The sequence below is a fragment of the Stegodyphus dumicola genome, chromosome 4 (assembly GCF_044657685.1).
Source record: "Stegodyphus dumicola isolate Sdum_Otavi_A_Nest chromosome 4, ASM4465768v1".
Classification (NCBI taxonomy): Eukaryota; Metazoa; Arthropoda; class Arachnida; order Araneae; family Eresidae; genus Stegodyphus; species Stegodyphus dumicola.
The window spans coordinates 224,636,492-224,657,682 of record NC_140771.1 but is presented as its reverse complement, the minus strand read 5'-3'; the positions used below and the strand labels follow the sequence as shown (position 1 = coordinate 224,657,682).

General features: G+C 30.8%; 1 protein-coding gene across 1 annotated transcript; it reads right to left on the bottom strand.

Annotated features, from left to right (window-relative positions):
* Positions 1 to 4,691: 4,691 nt before the first annotated feature.
* Positions 4,692 to 20,330, bottom strand: LOC118185190 (uncharacterized). Its single transcript, XM_035355015.2, has 2 exons — positions 19,550 to 20,330; positions 4,692 to 6,481 (listed from the first exon to the last, which is right to left on the bottom strand). The coding sequence occupies exons 1-2, from the start codon at positions 20,204 to 20,206 to the stop codon at positions 6,095 to 6,097; spliced, it is 1,044 nt and encodes a 347-aa protein (XP_035210906.1). The 5' UTR covers positions 20,207 to 20,330; the 3' UTR covers positions 4,692 to 6,094.
* Positions 20,331 to 21,191: the final 861 nt, after the last annotated feature.

The window sequence follows — 21,191 nt, the reverse complement described above, 5'->3', positions numbered from 1 at the left end:
ATACTGAATGAAATCTCAGTTGAAGACATTTTCATTATGCGTTACTGAAAGTACTTTAAGCTATGTTATAGGCGAAGATTGCAGTAAAATTAATAAAATTTCAAAAACTTTCATTAAAAGAGTTAATACACATATCAATAAAAAGATCAAAAATTTTTATCAATTTTAAAAAGTATCCTTTTTTTTGAATTCACAATCATAACAGGACATTTTCTACCTTTATCAGATATACCTTGCATTATTTTACGTAAAGAGTTTGTAATCCAAGCAATAATCACTAGCACATTTTAAATCTCCTCCTCCATTTAGTTTGAAGTGTTGCTTATCATGGATTTCTAAGTTCTTGTTTAAATATATGGAACTGAAATATCTCTTGATATTAATATATATATGTGGCAAACAAAAAATTTGATAGGACACTCACATGAAAAAATAAATAAAAAATAAAGAGTTTTCAACAATTGAATCACTATATTTGTTTATTACATTACAATTCAATGGAACATTAATATTATTTTATTTTGCAAAATGTAAACATTCCCTCTGAAATCTAATTTCAATTAATTTTAAAACACTCCTATAAAATAATCTGGAAAGTATAATAATGAAAGGTTATTAATCAGGTTTAAAACATTCATTAGCTGAAAGAAAGATTTCTGTTGAAATGTTTCAATATTTAATGTAAGATGTCTTCCAAGCTGTCATATGCTGTGTTCGGTGTCTGAAAGAGTATTGCTTGGCAGCATTGTTTTACATCAAGCAGATTTTGGCTTTAGTGTAACCCTAAAGCTATTTCGTTTTTGCCTTATTAGTATGTATGATTTTTGACTTGAGATAAGAGCATATGGTTGCTCACTTTTAGATAAGTTACATAGATCAGTAACATGTGTTGCATAAGCACATGCGTATGCTAGTATTCAATAATGTTGTTTTTGTTAAAATAAACTTGTTATTGTTAATATTACAGTCCATTTACTGAAGTTAAGTTTCATTAAATAAGTTCGAGCTATCTTTGGCAGGAACATGCTGCATTAGTTCTTTTAGGAAAGAAATATATTTCATTGTTAGATCTTTCATAATTTCTTCTAACTAATTTTTGTTTTGCAATTAATTTTCAACTTGTTGACCCAAAATATGGAATAGGACTTAAATATTTATCTAACATTCTGGTGCAGATATTAATTTTTTGCCAGGAATGAGAAGTTTGCTATTTGGGAATATTATTGGAAGTATCAAATGAATTTTTTTTCCCCTCCCCTTGCTTGAAATGTAATTGGAATGGTATTCATTTCAAATGAAATTGGTTGTAAAGGTAAGTGTGTAAATATTTTATACATCTAATGTATTGTAATTGGATTGCAATATAGCATTTATAGTAGAGCAGGTTACATTGAATTCTAAGCATATCTAACTGCTGCCAAATTCATGCTACATTAGTTTTAATTAATAGCCATCTCATCTGATTTATGAAAATTTTAATTATTCATTTACATTATTTACCATACTATGAAATTGTCTGTATTAGGTATAACACATTTCAGAATATGCTAACTAGTTAAATTTCATGCATTAAATATTCTAAATATTATCATTAGTCTTAGATGTTGTATGTCACTTCAATAATTTGGATGTCATTTATAATTTTAACACTTGTGAAAACACTTGTCATTTAACATTGTTAACATACTAAAATATTTAAAACTTTAAAATTATGAGTTGTTTGTCACTCATAATTTTAAAAAATGGCAACCACTTTGTATTCTTATGAGTTACCAAGAGTACCTTATTCTCATCACTTCATATGAGTTACCAAATTTGAAGGAGTAAGTCTGAATCGTATGTCAATACAAAAAGTTTCAAACAAGATACTTTACTTAAAAACAAAATTTATTACGTTGAATAAAATCAAGAGTATGCCATTTTGAAGATCAAAAATAGGTGCATGAATTTATATTTCACTATGAGCTTGGTTTGGTTTATTTGATTATAGCAAAGATGGCTATCTGCCTAAAGGGAGAGGTGCCTTCATGGAAAACTTTCTATGGAAAAGTGACGCATATACATATTACACAGGGGAAAACCACAAAAATGTCCATGCAGCCAGTCCATTTGCAGACTGAACTACAAGTGCTCGATGTACCATTAGACCGCTGGTGGGCTATTTCACTGTGAGACTTCTACTCATATGAGCACAATGGCTCAATTCAAAATTTGCTCTTTATTCCAGTACATTAGAAAAATTATACTTATTATTTTCAAAAGTTTTTGCAGATATTGAAATTGGCAAAATGATTTTTAAAAGTTTAAAATTTTGAAAACTATTTTAGTAATCCATATAAAAAAGTGTAGAACATCTGTTACAATTTAAACTGACTAATATGATAAACAACAGACAAGCAAAACTGTTAAAGAAAGTAAAATAAAATGTAGAAAGCTTATGTCTGCGATTTTAGACAATCTATAATACAATACAGAGTAGTGGTGACTCAGTACAGTTTTTAAGAGCCTAAATTAGTTTTCAGCCCTTGAGTCAGTCATGGGGACTTTGTAACGATCTTTAATCTTCTATCCTCCCTTTTTTATAAAATACTCTTAGTAGCATCAGAAATTTTGTATCTTTAATTTCTTTATATCTAGAAGTGACAATTTTTTTTTTATTTCAGTTTAAGATGTCTTATATAATATAGTTCTTTTGAACTTGTCTTTTAAATAAGAAACCAGAATACTTTTAATAGTATCAGTTTGTATAGTGTAATGCAATTTTAAACCATAAGCAGGTTTACTGTCCTTCAAGATGTTTTGGCACACCATTAAAAAAAAAAATAATAAGTATTGCTATATGAGCATTTTCTGCAATACATAAACATGATTTGCTAATGCTCCTTTTGCTTCATTAATGGTAATAAAAGTTTCATAAAGCATTGCTCATTGTTGGTGCACATACTTAAAATAATTTGTATGCTGCTTCTGAGTGTTTGTGCTTTTTAAAAATTTGATTATTTGGGAGTTGAGTACACAAACTTTTATTGCTGTCTCCAGAATTTTTCTGCAAGCTAAGCTTTCAATTGTAAATCAGATAACCATTGTTTGTGAATTTGGGGCATACGGGCATTTACCTATACTTCAGTTTAATTTAATTGAAATTAACTCATCTTCATAAATTTGATGAAGAATTTAAAAGAAATTTTTTGTAAAATGAAAACAACAGTATTCAAAGGTCACAAAAAATTAAGAAGATATTATTTTAAAGATTAGCATACTTACTTAATTGTACCAAGAAATTTAATGAAAACGAAATAATTGAGTAACAAGCGCTGCAACTAAACAGATATGTAGAAATGCAATGCTAAATTTGCCATTTTCTCCAAGAAATATGTATTCTAAAGCAAATTGTAAAAATTCACTTTTGTAGAATTAATGTCCTTAAGAAATAAATGTTTTAGGGACATCTTTTTAACTTAGTTTTTCTTAAGAAGACCAATTTGTGAGATGAAGTAAGAAATGAGATAAATTCTTTGTTCCGGATTCTTAGGGGGGAAAAAACATTTTATTTTTTGTCTGAGAAAAATTTTACGATTGTTTTATTGTCCTTCTGGATAGAAATCTGGATGTATTCTCTTGTTTTTCTCGAAACAGATCAAATATCTAATGGATGCGCATGTGAGTTTTCTGTTGTATTCATTAATAGCAGTCCTTGCATATGTATGCATAAATTTCAAATAGGCCCTTTGAATTTAAGGTGTGATAGTGTTCCACACAGCACAGTATTCTAGGGAAAATACAAGAATATTTCAGTCTTACAGTCTCGTACTAGAATATAAATGAAATATCCTATGTCAGTCTGTTTTCATATGCCAGGAATACTTCAGAAATTGAAAATTTGGGTTATAATTAGAAAGTTGTTACCTTGTCAATATGTATAGGTTTTCTTTGGGTTTGCTTATAATAAAGCATTCCAACTCGTTCTTTTTCAAGGCTTGGCATGTTTTTTTAAGAAAAGACAAAATAGTTTTTGTACTGAATGCTCATAAACTGATGTTGCCTGAAATGCTGATAGAGTATTTCTAATAATGTTAATTAATTTCCACATTATGACTAAATCTTTTAATGATTACACCTGTGTAGAAATTGTCTAGGAAGTTGGATATGAAATTGGTCTGTATTATAAGGGCTGTTTTAATTTTACTCCTTCATATGGGGGGGGGGAAGAAAAAAAAACATCTGCAATATTCTAGCAGTTCGGGAAACTATGCACCAATGTGCAGCTGTATGTAATCTTGTGAGGATTCTGTGTGAAAAACTTCAACTCCAAGATTAGAGATGCCATTAAATCTTTCAACTTTACTTATCCAGTTTTATGCTAATATATTTCCCGAGGAGTTGTTTTCAGTAAACATTTTCCTGCGATTTGTATTTAATATCTTTTATTTTTGACTATTAAGCGCATAGTTGTGTAAATGTGAAAAGCATCATTAGTTGTGTACGGTAATTTGAAAATCAAAGTAGCAGCTGGCAAGTAGTGTATACGTAGGCTACCTGACTAGAATACATTTATAAATATTGTTGGGTGAAAAAGCAATTATTTTTTCAAAGTTCAGCAGTCAGGAGTGATTTAAGTATAAAGGTCAGTGATGGAACATTTACTATTTTCAGTAGTAATTAATTTTTTTATATAACATTATAAAATAAAATGAAATTACTTCTTAATTTTATTAACAAGAATACAAATTGATGCACCTCTGGTTTCATAGAAATCAGTCAGGTGTCTTTCTGGCACTTGATTACAACAGGCAAGATCAAATCAGCTTCACCCACTTTCTCAGTAGGCATCTTAGATCTTTGACATTTTTTAGAATTCCAAGAGTTTTGAGGTCTGCACCAAGTGTTCTTCTCAGCAGACTTCCCTGATCATATTCTTGCTTGTCTGGGGCTCTCTAGGCAGGATCTTATTGACAATCCATTGTTGGTTTTGGATTTCTTTAGAGTGCACAATGTCATGGATCTGATTTAGCCCTGCTTTTCTTTGGGTATGATCAACAACAATAACAGTAATAAAGTGGAGTGAAAAATTTGAAATTTTAGGTAATTTACTGGTGAAATAAACTTGTTCAAAAATTAAAATTTTTTACATATAAAATAAAGGAACAAATGAAAAATGCTAGAATTTTGAGGTGAATAATTTTAAACATTTAATTCAATGTTTTACTCGAGTTTTTTTATAGAATATTTTAAATGGAATTTAGTAGAAGTATATACTAGTTTGCTTTTAAAATTACTGCAAGTTTCAGATCAGTATGCAGTATTTTGCTGTGTCTAATTTAACAGCATATTTTAAAATTTTTACTTTTAATATTTATGTAACTTTTTAGATTTCCACCCCCCCCCTGAGATTTAGCCAGTTTTGTGGATTAAGGAAACTTTCATTAAATGAATGCTAAAACAAATAGAATATTTGAGTCATTTTATTGGCCCAAAAGGGTAATTAGTCTTAAAACACAATTTTGCATTAATTCACTTTAAATGCTGTCCAAATGTAAATGCATTCTTTTTCTTTTTATTCAAGTCTGTTGCCATTTGGCAAAATGTAAAATACTTATCCTTCAAATTCAATCTGTCTGCTATGGATTAACAAACAACGTTACTCATAAGCAATAGATGCAGTTCTTAAGAATATTATGTTTAAATTTGTAATCTGATTTATTTAAATAAAAATGCATTTAATTCATAATACATCCAATTAAAATATTCCTATTGATAATCGCTACTCATACACCACATTAAACTTTTTTGGCGACCGCTAAAATTTTAACCCTTTGAAAAATTTATTGTGTAAATAAATGTAAAACAAGTGAAATTAAAAAGTAATTTAATAATAATAATATACAAACGAAAAATGTTTTCATTATTTTAATCAACAAAATGTCGTTCTCTGCCTGATAGAGCAATAAAATAAATTTAAAGAACAAGATAAAATAAATGATTAAATAAACGAGATTAAGTAAATGAAGTTAACTTAAAGAAGAAGGCATAAATAAAATCAAAGAGCAAGATTTAAATAAAGTGAGAGATAAAACAAAATAAGACTTAAATGAAGTTAAATTAAACAACAGCTTCCACACTGTGTTTCTTTGTAATTGGATGAAATTCTCTGACTTTCTGGATCATAATTCGCTTTAAAAGATACGAAATCAGGAATATCCACAGATTGCTGGTTATAAGCATAGTATTCGTTTTTCAATAGCTGTGTAGTATCAGTTGGTTTCTTCCAAACGTAAAAAGTTATTTTTGTTTTGCTTTGACTTGTATAACCAAATCGAGTGCGGCTGAAACGCGCATCCTCATAGTCATAGTGGAGAAGAGGACCAAACGCAAGTTGCATGTTGCATTCAGATGCAACTTGCGAAATCATTTCATGAAAACCTCCAGAGGCATTGTCAATGAATATTAAGAGAGCTCCAGGTTTCATGCATCCAAATATATCCTATAAAAAATGTAAGAGATACTTATTTGACAAATTCATTATACAAGCCTTTGAAAATAATGGCTACAGGCTTTACTTCCTTAACTATTAATCTTAAATATGTACTTCCAGTCACAAAATTTGGGGAAAAAAGAGGGGGGGAATAATTGTAGGAAACCAGTTTCAGCTCTGAAAATAGAATTATTCTGTTAATGCATAAAAGCGAAATTTTTTATATAATGAACAACATTTAAAATGTAGACTAAAATGTTCATTACATTTTAATAAGGTAAACATGAACAATTTCTACTTTTATATGCAAAATCTGCCAATTTATATTTACATGAGAACAGCTAACGGAACCAACTTATTTTCAGCTTTTCGTTGGGTATTCTTTTTTGCTCACTGTGAAACCATTAATTAATAAAATGAGTTATTTTTGTTTTGTGTACTCTTTTTAAATCCGATGAAAATTTGGGTGAATCTTCGGATTATGGTAACTTGGCAATTTTTTGGCGAAAATTTGGCGACCAACCCTGCTACAGCAACCTGCTAGTTTTTTTTGGGGGGAGGGGGACGCCATTTTGTTTTCACGAAGTAAAGGCTTTTTTTTAGTCCAAAGGGATTTCAGTCCCGAAGGACTATTGCTTTCGTTTTGGCGTTTTGCGTCGGACTCATAAACGTCGGTTCACTTTTCAAACTGTTGCCACAAAATGTTAGAGTCCTACATTATATTTGAAGAAATTAAATAATGAAAAATCTGCATAAATGATTGTCTATTTCTCGCATTGTGATAAAACAATGGTACATAGAGCCATCGAATTTTGAATGACGAAATCCTACTGCGAATATGGGCATCTGAAATCCCAAATTTGGAATTTGTTTTATTATAGATTTTATATTTTGTAAAACTTTAACGAATTTTTGATTTACAAACTCAATGCTTTAAAAGCGAGAAATGGCAACGTTATATAGAAAAAAAAAAAAATACTTCTATCTCCAGCTCGCGAGACTGTGTATATCGGAAATTCTAAAGATATGCTTAATTTAACATTATTTTGCGATATTGCTCTTGAACTGAATTTTATGGTTTAAGTGCAAAGAACATGATATTTAATAAATAAAGGTAACACTCAAAACGTTAAAAAAACGCCCCTTTGGACGTAATTTAAAATCTGAAAAATTTCAGTTTTTTTTTTTTTTTTTTTTTTTTTTTTTTTTTTTTTTTTTTTTTAACTCAACGTTTTTTCTAACAATCTGCTAGCCGAATTACGCTTATGCTAGAACTTTTATGGAACAAAAGTGCTTAATCATGACGAAGATTAGGTGCGAAATTGGGAGAAAGTGCAGAATCGCCCACTGCTGTTTTTAAGAATTGCGCATACGCGATATCCATGTAGATACCAACCTCGACCTATTTTCACTTAAAAAAAAAACATCTCAGAATTGCACAAAAATGCCATTGAGCACACGCTTGACTTTATCCATGTACACATAGACTTATTTTCACTTAAAAAGTCAAAGAAAATTGTCAAAAATCCAATTCTTCCTACTCTTGTAAAAAGCGCCAAACAAATAAGTGGGCAGTTCTGCGCTTTAGCAGCGAAATTGTTTCTAAGTTCTTATTAGCTAAAATCACGATCAGAATTTTCCGGAAAATGTCACATGACATGTCTCATGATCTCTCATTTCTCTGAGACAAAATAATCTGTGATTCGAACTGTATACTTCTCAGATTATTGCTAAAGTCCTACCTGGTAACCTTTATCGCCTTACCAAAATGTCGCCAAACTACCTGCTACCATATTCCAAAGATTAGCCAATTTATTTGAAATAACATAAAAAGAATCCTTGAGAAATAATTTAAATCAATAAATTTGTTCTGTAGAATTTATGTTATTAAAGAATAATTTAAAACTATAAATTTTCGAAAATTTTGCGTGCAGAATTATGGAATGCTTTTTTTTTTTTTTTTTTTTTTTTTTTTGTACAACTTGTGAAAACATAGTAAACGTTTTACTAATTAGATTTTTTTGCTTTGTGAGGGTAATGAAAAAAAAAAGGTTAGATTTTATACCTGCAATCTCCGTTGCGGAAAATGTTTTTTATGAAATTCTGTACCTGATTTTGAAAAGCTCTGTGACTGGAAGTGTATATATAATATCAGTGTTTAAAAAATAAAGCTGGTCGCTTACTTTTATGAACACTATTTCATAAAAGGTTGTTTAACTTTAATTACCGGAATTTCTGCATTCCACGGGAAAATTCTTTACATACTGTTGAATATAAATTGTTAACAGGAAAAATAAGCGTCAATTGATAAAATAATTTATAATAATTATCATTTATAAATTGTATGCTGCGATATTTAACTGTTCAATTAAATAAAAATTAATAGTTAAGACTTCTGCTCTTGTAATCTGATAATTCCTTGTTCTATCTCAATTTAAAGAACACGTTTTGAGGCACAAATATGAATTCAGACCTTTGTGCAGAAACACATTATTACTTACAGAAATGAAGTTATGAAACACAAACACCATTTTCAAAATATTTTTTGACTTAATAAATGTGTTACAACTTTTCTTGAAATCTAACTGTAAGCTTTTAAAACAACACATTTTAGTAAATTGAGTTGCTATTCACCTAATGCCTTTTCATTTGTAATTATAATTAAACATTTTGGATGGTCTAAAAATGTCCTTGCCTGTTCAAATTAGGTATAGTTTGTAAATTTTTTGGAGGAAGTTGGAAGCATGGATCTTCCAGTTAGCAGTTAGGTGCTAACCAACTGGCAACTACGCACACGCAAGAAAAATGTGTTAATTATTTACTCTTCTTCTATAAGAGCAGTAAAATTATGATATGAAGAGTTCCCCTCTTCAGACGTAAAATCAAAACGGAGGGGGGGGGGGATTTATGCTAGAATTTTAATAAAATGTACATCAGTCTAAGGGTTTCTTCCCCCCCCTCTTACGTATGTGTGGAATATAATATTTTACATTCGCTGGTTTCTGTTCCATACCGCTAAAGGCTGCGAGTTGCGGTTTTGATGGAGGGTTTCAACAGCAATAAATTGTAGTTAGGTTTGTCTTTGATAAATGGGCTGTTAAAAATTATTTATTCTGTTAAAAGGGTTGTGACATAATTTGTAATAAAATAAAAAGGTCGACTGAGGGCTATATATAAATGTCATTTGTTACTTACTATAAAGCTCAGCAAAGAGTTGAAATAGAGATGGATTTGCAAAACTGGAATCATGGCATATCAAAGCGTATTGAATCGTCTCTGTTTGTGAGAATTCACTTCACATTCGATAAATAACAGAGTTAAGTGAGAAATGGAAATATTTGTAATATATGAAATGTAGAATCTCATACATTATTTGTGTTGTGCACCCGGGACAACAAGAATGAGACAAATTTTGGAATATGAAGTGATACGTTTATTTTATCATCCATCTCACAAGCGTTCCCTCCTGTACCTCGAGGAGAAGCCCTATTTATAGATATGTGTGCGTCGGTAATGGTATTTAATTATGGCAAAGAACACGAGGGCTATCTGCCTAAGGGGAGGGATGCCTTCGTGGAGGACTTTCTAAGGGAAACTGGCTCGTATACACGTTACACATGGGGAAAACCACGAAAACGCCCATGCAGCCAGCCCATTCGCGGAATTCGAACCTCGAACCGAACTACCAATGTTCAACGACTGTACCTCTTGGCCGCTGGTGGGCCCATATGTGTGCGTCATGCTGCTCATCCTATCAGCGATATTAATTGAAGTCACAAGGTGACGCTATCTTCTCATCAGGAGTTTTCTTAAGGACTTTATGTAATACGACAGATTTATGAGTTTGGGGATTTGGCGGACGTCAACAGGTTAATATAATTTATAATCAAGAAAGGATTTCGCCAAATTGAGGAACAGGGATGCAATTTAGGTAGAGAATCGCCAACACATTATTAAGCAATGTGATTAGAATTTAATTTAATTAATTGATTTAAAAATCAGCATATTGCGCAAAAGTTTTTGACCAAAATTGGTCTTTTTAGTATTGTACTTACAACCTAGATTATAATATTACAGATATATATATAAGTATAGACAAACAATAAGAAATTTAGAACCAATTCCAAAAAGACCCCAAAAAAGTGAAATTCAATACCAGTAAATTTCCAATTTCCTTATAAATATGTAAAATTAACCAAAATCAGAAAAATTAAAGAAATGTGAAATACTAAAACCTTAAACAACACAAAAAAGAAATACAAACAAAGGAACAGATAAGCAATCAAATCTGATATAAAGTTATGAAGAGAAGGTGCATCAGACTCAGTTGAACCCCCTGTATTTCTACATTTTAATTTCAGTTTTGTTTCAATTTTAACCTTACATTCTGAGAAAAAAATATACATAATTGCTTACTTAATTTAACTTTTTGATTTTTTTCATTTGGATGTGATTAGAATATTTCTCTTGCTTCTTCGTCCACTGAGTAAATTTTAAATTCATGTTCTCTTTTATTTTATTAGTACAGTCAAAAGTCGTTAATCCGGACTCGTCGGGACTTCGGCGATTCCGGATTATCGATTTTTCCGGATTATAGATCATCAGTTTAAATCTCGTAAGATGGCATGCAGAAATTCTAAAATTAAAAGTATGAAACCGTAATTTATGAAATAAAGAACAATTATGATCTAAAGGGTATCAAAATTTGCAAAAAGAAAAAGCTTAATATTTATTTGTTTACTTTATTAAACATTTCTTTCAATGTACGTTGTTTAAGTTTTGCTTCGTTTCATGTGATAATACTTTCTCTTTAATTCTATTAAACAGACATAATTTCTTGTTCAGTTACAAAGTTCCGCTGTTCAAGTCCTATAATTGCTGTGTCGAGAATACTGACTAATTTGTCAATCGAAATTTTTTCGTTTTCAATAACCTCTGTCACTTTCTTCGCTATCGGAAGCGAATTATAATGACGAGGAACTTGTTTTAAATCATATCAAAGACGGAGTATATCGAGATGAAATACTACATTTGATAAGGAATTATAAGCCAAATAAAATAAAAACATCTGCCCTGAAGATAAGGACAGTGCTGAGAGATCAACTTCCAATTCATTACGCGCATGCCGCGGCGTTGGCCCCGCTGAGCAGCGTGAAATTGATAAACAGATTTCGGATTTCAAAACATACTTTCGCTTTAGATCCTTTACATATTAACAAATATATAACGGAAATTCTATTTGATATAATCGAAAGTTTAAACTTACTTTTATAAAATTGCTCTTACAGTCTGCAAAAAATAATAAGCCGGATCCATTTCGAAAATTAAGGAGCAACGCAATCATCAACATTAACTGAAATAGATAATTATTTAGCTTATACGTCCATTATACATAAAACGCGCACGCGAAAACGTATTCTGCACTTGCGCACACTCATATGCGCAGTCATAAAAGGTCTTACGCGCACGCGTAAACGCCTATGCGCATGTGTCAACGCGGCGCATGCGCAGAAAGTTTTTAGATTTGAGGTCCGGATTATAGATCATTCCGAATTATGGGTGTCCGAATTAACGACATTTGACTGTATTTTTGTTTTAAAATTTTTGTTTTACTACTTAATTTCATTTTTAAATTCAGTAAAAAGTGTCTAATTAATTTCTTTTGCTTGATTTGGCATTGGAATTCTTACATTGCGTTAGGGAGGAATTCAGAATTTTCGGGTAAATTGTTATAATAAAATACTTTAGAGTGGTTCATCAGCTAATTTTGGATAACAGAAATGCAGCTGTTTTCAAAGAGAAGGAGGGGGGCTCAATTGAGTCTGATGTACCTTCTCTGGATAACATTATATCAGATTTGATTGCATTCTTTTTCCTTTATTTTTATTTTTATTTATTTATTTATTTATTTATTTATTTATTGTGGTTTTTGTATTTTTGAGGTTTTAGTATTTTACATTTCTTTAATTCTTCTGATTTTGGTTAATTTTACATATAATTTTTGTTGGTATTGAGGATGATTACGTGCTTTGCTTGATTCTAACTCATTCTTTAATAAAAAAATATTGTTTTGTTTTGCAGCTTGGCTTATTTTGGCAGTTGGAACTAACGCAAATTTTAGTATTTAAAAAATTTTGTTTACAGGTTTTAGTATTATATTGTTTTTATTTTTAATATTAAGCTCAAAATCCTGAAATAAAATTTACTGTTAATAATTGCTACTCTAAATGAGTTTTATAAAATTTATTTATTTGTATGTTACTGGCCAAAAATTCATCTCACTGTAAACTTCACCTGTGTTTCTTGAATAGTCAGCAAAAATGATAGAACAGTACTGAATTCTCCAAAACTAAACTGTTAAGGTTCGCATTAATGTTGAAGTTAGTGCTCATGCAGTTCTGCCTGTAAATAAAGATCATTATTCTTTTATTTTATTGCCTGTTATTAGCACTGGTGACTATAGATCGTTGCTAGTACGATGTTAACTATAGGGTTTTTCTGCCAACGGCATAGTAATATTTAGTGGTCGATATTACCAGATAGCATCAAAGGAAGAAATATCACTATTATGCAATTTAGATAGGAAGAGATGAGATAAAGATGGGCAGTATCTTGCGTAAAATTGCGTTGACATGTATCAACATGCGAACATTTTCTTCCAATATCAGCCTATCTTGTGAAGTTCTATCGTAAAATATTCGATTCTTCCAGGGGCGTAGCTAGAGGGGGGCATCTGTCCCCGGGCGCAGAATCCAAGGGGCGCCAAACTGATGTTACGACATTTCATGGAGGTAGGAAGTAAGATGGAGTTGCCCTAAACAAGTTTCTCCCGTACCCCGCTCTGAAGCACCGGCGATCCCTACGTGGTGACCAAAACATTGGGTCATTTACCATTGAGTTCAATGGGATTTGACGCGTTCGGATGTAAATATTTTGTAATTACGTCGTAAATATACATATAAATGTATATATTTTCTTTTTCTACAACACTTCAGAGTCCTAAGTATATGAAAACAACATATTTTTAAACAACATTTCATTCTGAACGGAATTAAATGCTATACTTTTCACAGGACAGTTTTCTCAGAATGGTTCAATTTGAATGAAATATTTTCACAAGTTTTCGTTAATTACATTAGAAAAAAAAAAAATTAAGGTAATTCGATTTTATTCGGTTAAGGTACAAAAATTAAGATCAAAGTTTATTGTATTATTAATATTAAAATTATGCATTATTTCTTTTCTATTTATAGAGCTTCTTTCTAAAATACTTTCTTAAATATGACATGATTTTTTGCCTTCTGAGGCATCTTTTAAATTGAAAAATGTAAGTCAATTTATAATTAATGCTCTATTCAGTTCATTTTAAATTAGAGAATTATTAGGAATTAGCGAAATACTTTAAATAGTACTTGACTTTCTCTGAACATTTCTGAAAGGGAATAAAATAAGTTTTTTTTTTTTAAAGTATTATTTAAAACTTGTAACTGAGTTATTATAAAATGTAAGGGGAATAATTCTTTTAATTATACTTATCAGATTTTTTTTACCCTTCATTTCAACAGTACATACTCCAAAACTCTTTATTACTTTCTTAAGTGCGCATCTCATAGCATTTGCTTTACAATACCTTTTAACAGATTGCTTTCCAATACGAACATTTCTTGCTTAAATAGTTTTATAACGTATTTGTCAACAGGATTTCAATTTATGTTTACAATTCAATATTAAGGTTATTATATATTTAGATAACATTTATAATCATTATCAATTAGATACATTTAATAATTAGATTTTTTCACAGTACTTTCACAGTTGTTTATAAGTGAATAAATTCTTCATTTCAAATACATTTATAAATAATTTAATGAATATTTATGTATTTTGTCAAAGGCAGATACATATGCTTTTTGCAATAATATGCAACAATAATATATGGATGCGAAAAAAATTTGTTTTATTTAAAACATTTTGGCGTTTGGAAAATAAAATAAAAGTAGCGAATACTCTATCAAGGGTATCGAAAGACTTATACAATTTTAAATGTACCGTAAGGTATTTTTCATTCTTTAAGCATAACATTTTTCTTAAAATCTGTATTTTTGTAGTTCAACAGCTTAGAATTTTATAAAACAAATTCATAATCAAAATCGCGCTGTTGTTAGTTATCGAAAAATAACCAAGATGTGATTTTTGCGTAAATGTCACTAAACTATACAAATTGCTATTATCCATCACACTATGCATGTTTCTTTCATGCGAAAGTGTCTCTTTTTCGATTTGTATGGAACTGTCGTGTGTCGAAATACTATCAGAACCGTGTCAAGCGAGCTTCTGAATGTAAACAAAGAACACCCCATCTGGTGACCCAAGCTTCAAAGTAGTGCTTCACTTCTAGTGCCGACTGGCCCCTCCTTCCTTTCCTACCTCCATGCGACATTTTAGAATTAAATGTTTTCCATCCTTGGCAAGCAGTAGGGGCGCGAAATCTTCAGTTGTCCCTGGGCGCTGGAAACCCTAGCTACGACTCTGGATTCTTCTGTTGAGAAAGGGCACTGAATTCCGGACCAATACTAGTATATCTGCGACGTAGTGTCAAGATCTGCCTCTTTCTCCAGTAAATTAGTGCATTCATTACTCTCTATCTTGTAAATGGCTTTTATTTAGTATCTCAAGTAAAGGAGGTTTTCTTGATTAAACAGTGTAAGGCTTTTGATTTCTTTTATTAAGGGGATTTGTTATTTAATGTTACTCGTTTTGATGATACTGGGGTGAATGAAGATAAAATGGCGCATTATAGCTTACTAAAAGTCGTGTTTTTCGGCGTCAAGGATTGCTAGGAGCTTAGCTTGGGAAATAGTGCTTTCCTCTACAATGATTTCATGATGTCTGAGTAAAGTGGCTCGTCAAGATCCCATTCTCTTCCTTTTGCCGGTGTTTGAACTTTTCACAAATATCTAAAAAGCCGTGAATGTCACTAATTTATCATCTGACAATTTTCTGTAATTTATATCAGTGTGGTTGGCTTCTAAAGATCACATTCTGCTACGATGAAACATTTATCTCAGATTATCGTATATTCGTGTACCAGAAGTAAACAATTTAGCTCTATTTTCATTTGTGCTGCCAAATATAGAGGTTCTGAAACCGCTAAAATGGCATCTTTCGCGCAGAATTTCTTAACGATCAATAAAAAGAATCAGCGCTGCAAATGTTTAATTAATATTTTATAGCAATGTTGGGCAGAATTCCTCAAATTATGATTGTGCAAGAGAAAATCAGAATCTGTACGAGCACAATCTCTTAAGTGTGTATGGTGTCAGGAGTACGGGATACCTGCATTTCTTACAAAGTCGTTTTGATCTGCTAAGCGCCAAAATGAGCAGTCAAAGTGAGGTGATCTGGCTCACAACGCCAAGATATTTGAAGTATTTAACAACTCACGCATTTTTTAAAGTCTAGTTTAAATTCCGCTTAATTAGCGTTCTAAGCAACATTCAGTTGCATTCTGCATTGTTGTCTGTGCTTAATTAACTAAGAAAGCAATTTATTTAAATCTCTTAATGGCGATTAAGTATTTATGGATAATGCTGAATGCAGGGGCGTAGCTAGCATGGAGGTAGGAAGTAAGAAGGAGTCGCCCTAAACAAGTTTCTCCGTACCCTGCTCTGAAACACCGGCGATCCCTACGTGGTGACCAAAACATTGGGTCATTTACCATTGAGTTCTATGGGATTTGACGCGTTCGGGTGTAAATATTTTGTAATTACGTCGCAAATATACATATAAATGTATATATTTTCTTTTTCTACAACACTTCAGAGTCCTAGTATATGAAAACAACATATTTTTAAACAACATTTCATTCTGAACGGAATTAAATGCTATACTTTTCACAGGACAGTTTTCTCAGAATGGTTTAATTTGAATGAAATATTTTCACAAGTTTTCGTTAATTACATTAGAAAAAAAATTAAGGTAATTCGATTTCATTCGATTAAGGTACAAAAATTAAGATCAAAGTTTATTGTATTATTAATATTAAAATTATGCATTATTTCTTTTCTATTTATAGAGCTTCTTCCTAAAATACTTTCTTAAATATGACATGATTTTTTGGCTTCTTTTAAATCGAAAAATGTAAGTCAATTTATAATTAATGCTCTATTCGGTTCATTTTAATTAAATAGGTATTAAATAGTATTTGACTTTCTCTGAACATTTCTGAAAGGGAATAAAATAAGTTTTTTTTTTTAAGTATTATTTAAAACTTGTAACTGAGTTATTATAAAATGTAAAGGGAATAATTCTTTTAATTATACTTATCAGATTTTTTTTTTTACCCTTCATTTCAACAATACATATTCCAAAACTCTTTATTACGTTCTTAAGTGCGCATCTCATAGCATTTGCTTTACAATACCTTTTAACATATTGCTTTCCAATACGAACAATTCTTGTTTAAATAGTTTTATAACGTATTTGTCAACAGGATTTCAATTTATGTTTACAATTCAATATTAAGGTTATTATATATTTAGATAACATTTATAATCATTATAAATTAGATACATTTAATCATTAGATTTCTTCACAGTACTTTCACAGTTGTTTATAAGTGAATAAATTCTTCATTTCAAATACATTTATAAATAATTTAATGAATATTTAAATATTTTGTCAAAGGCAGATACATGCTTTTTGCAAGCACATGCATAAATACCCATACATATTTCCTATTTATCATTTCCGGCATGTGCAAATCTTTAATTTCTGTGTATTCACTATATTTTTCGTGTAAAGTAATTTACACTAATTTAGCATACACCCGAAAGTTTTACATAAAAAATATATATGAATATAATTTGAATGAAAATTATAAGTATTATTTTTAATACCCACTCAAAGGTCAGTTTTTCTTCAAAATTCCTCCACGATGGCATCTCTCTCTTTAGGCAGATAGCCCTTGCATGCGTTACTCTATTTAATAAAAACTTAATCTGACCTATGTGCCTAATTACAAATATTTTAACATACATAATTTTATATTTACATTTAGCCATCAAGTTTCAAACTTTTCAAATCTTCTAGAAAATAAATTTTGGAGATCTCTTTTAGCAATTTTCTTAAAATCTATATTTTTGTAGTGCAACAGCTTAGAATTTTATAAAACAAATTCATAATCAAAATCGCTGTTGTTAGTTATCGAAAAATAACCAAGATGTGATTTTTGCGTAAATGTCAGTAAACTATACAAATTGCTATTATCCATCACACTATGAATGTTTCTTTCATGCGAGAGTGTCCCTTTTTCGATTTCTATGGAACTGTCGTGTGTCGAAATACTATCAGAATCTTGTCAAGCGAGCTTCTGAATGTAAGCAAAGAACACCCCGTCTGGTGACCCAAGCTTCAAAGCAGTGCTTCACTTCTAGCGCAGAATGGCCCCTCCTCCCTTTCCTACCTCCATGGTTCGCATAGGTTCGAACACGAATCAAACTATTATTATTCGGCTGTTCTCGGTCACTGATGGGGCGGAACCGAAAGGAGAAAAGAATGCATGGAACGCTTTCTACCTTAATTCCGTAAAACTAGTTATTACATTGCTTTTAATGAAACGGCAAAATTACAATTAACTTTAAGATAAACTTTTTAAAAAATTAGTTAAACTTACAGAAAGCGCTAGAAAAGAAAGTAACGAAGTAAAGGTAGATAAAGATAGCTTTAATTTGTAAACTTTCCCCAATGTGAGAACAAAACTGCTAGTAACTTGTAATGTGCTGAAAAATTAAGACTTGAAGACAAATTTGAAGTAAAATCTATTGATAGTTATTGTCGTTGGTTGTTTAAAACTTTTGAAATTTAAATAAAGAGCTATATTTAGCAACTTGTTAACAATTGAACAAAATAATTCATACAATAAATAATATTAAAAATAAAAAAGCGAGCTTAGTTTGGCAAAGATTTTGAATAAAACTATCAATTTCGAGAGCGATCAAACACAATTTCCTTTTCTTTAGGAGCAGAAAATATTTGGCCAAAAATGTGTTTAATTCAAAATCTGCATCAAATTAAGGCTACTTTTCTGCTTAATTTTACACTGGCATTTTCCTTTTTTTCTGTTTTATTTTTTACTTCCAACCGGTAAGAATATTTTTTTCCTGAAGATGAAGAACCTGTGTTTGATTACATTCGAAATCGGTGGAGTTTAATTCAAAATCTACACCCAACTAACGTAGCTTTTTGTTTTTTGTATTTTAAATTTTACTTTAACATGTTTCTCTTACATTTGAATATTAAAACGCACTGTAACAGTATGTAAGAAAATCTTATGCATCTTAATCATTTAGCAGACTGTGTGATTTAACAACTTGCTGCGTTATAAGAATGTTGGTTTTACCCTAAAAACAACAACATCTCTTTAAGGGGTATCAGAAACCCCTATACCGACAATGTTAAATTGGCCATTTTCGATGTACCTTTTCTCAAAATCTGCTGTAGATACAAGCCTGAAATTTTTTCTGTAATTAAAGTATACCTATCTGATTATACTGAAATGAGCTTTTGAAACATTTGAATTTTAGAGTAAATTACAGAATATTTTGTTAGGCATAGTAAAATTTAACACTTTTCTCACACAAAAAAATTAAAAAAAAATTTTTTTCTAAGTTTATTACAAAAAGCTCATTTCAGTAAATATTAGAGAACCTAATAAATAAGCCATAAATAGATAACTGTGAGCAGTAGTTCCAGAGAAAAGGTATATCGAGTATAAAAACATCACATTTGGAGAAAAACGCGTTTTTATGTAAAAATCCTCATTAATCAAAGCAGTAGATGACAAATTAAAACAAGATTTTTTTACAGTTCTAATTTTCATAGATATTAAAGAATGGTATTTTTAGAAAGATAAAAGTGTAGAGAATTTGAAAATGCAAAAATCCGAAATCACAATTTTTTGAAGATTTTGGGGTTCCAAAACCCCTTAAAAATTTCTTTTAAAAAGAATTGCGAAATAATGTTGTGAAATGTAAAAATAAGTTTAGTAGCCATTTAACAATATCTCTTACCACTTACCTTAACCATCTTCCTAGTCTTGTCGCATGCCGCCGCAGAAATAAACTTTACCATTGTAACAATATCGGCTGACATCACTGCATTACGAATGTTTGAATTCGTTGTCACCTGTGATAGTAAATCACCATTTAAGTACTGATATTTGAAATAATTAGATGATACCATCATTCGAACGTGTTCAGGAAATGATGATTTTATTTCTTTTATGATATTCTTAAATGTTATCTGCCATTCACTTGCATAATCAACAACAGTCATGAAAGCCGGGAAATTCCCGAAGCGACAAATAACAGTTAAAATTCCTATTATATCTGTTCCAGGTCCTCCACCTAAACTGCACACATTCAAACACTTTCTGGAATCAATGTACTCTCTTATGTCAGCATTCACATTAATGGCCATTTCGAACAATGTACTCACCATGCCTGTGTAACACATGGCATATTTATGTAAATAAGCACAGCGATGGGCAGGATCATTGTAATTCGCAATAACAGAAGTTTCTGTCAACGATTCCCACGAGTGATTTGGCATGTAAGCATCTTTTAAGTTTCTTATTGCATTTTGGATTTTGTTGTCGCTAACATTACATTGGCACTTTTCTTTGTCCAGAACAGTATTGTATAAATCTACAAACAACGAAGAATAGTTGGCCATAGGGATAAAAAACAAAAATCTTCAAGAAAATTACACTTCTACATCAATTTTCAAGCATTGCTTTACACATAAGTCCTTAGAGAATTTTCCGTCTATATGTGCGCACCTGGAAAAAGAAACTGCTGGTATCAGCTCCTAATCGCAAAACAATAGATAACCGCTGAACGAAAAATTTTTATCTCATGACTTTTCACAGAACACGGGTGTCATCAGAACACGGGTTATTATCAAAAACGTAGATTCACAGAACACGGGTTATTATCAAAAAAACGTTCTCTGTTTTCGAAAACTATTTTGCCAAAAGGTATCACTACCAGAGAGAACTAGAGAAGAAACTGGGAAAAAAAAAAAAAGCTGAATTTCGAATGTTCTCAGGGATTTTAGCATTCTCTGCAAAGTAACGAAAGGGAGAGGGTAACATAGGTAACCATATTAATGGAAAGAGAAAATAACGAAAGGTTCTGCAGACCTCCTAAATTCCTTCACAAATAGGTGGCCTTGATTTTTCGCAATGCGAAAAGTATGCATACAATCATGAAAATTCTTCATTATTCAATTTCTTTAAACATAATAGCGGATGATAATATTTGGTGCCAACAATTTCAAAAGTGATTCTATAGCGGTTCAACACAAAATCCCGTTTTGAGACTACTAGCCCTTCTGGACTGATGTTAAAAAAAAGAAGGTTTATTTCTCCGCTCAAACAAATATTTAATTCAAATGAAAGGTATTCCTGTTATGCGACCCTGTGATGTAGTGGTCGGTGATTCCGCTGACATATGAAAGATCGTGTATTCAAGTTCTGGAGAAGGTCTGTTTATTTTCCAAAAAATATCTTAGTTTTTATTCAAAATCTTCATTTCTCTTTCAGACAACTGCAAGTAACTTTCTGCATCTATTATAGATCGAATTCAAATGATGCCAAGTCTTTTTCAGGTTCTTGGACCGAGCTTTTGCCGTTTGGTTTTTTTTACTTTATAATGCT

Excerpts from the sequence above, each read along its gene's own strand:
- LOC118185190 (XM_035355015.2), bottom strand. The coding sequence starts at position 20,206 with ATGGCCAACTATTCTTCGTTGTTTGTAGATTTATACAATACTGTTCTG. Across the intron at positions 6,482-19,549 it reads AGACTAGGAAGATGGTTAAG|GATATATTTGGATGCATGAA; the intron begins GTAAGTGGTAAG and ends CATTTTTTATAG.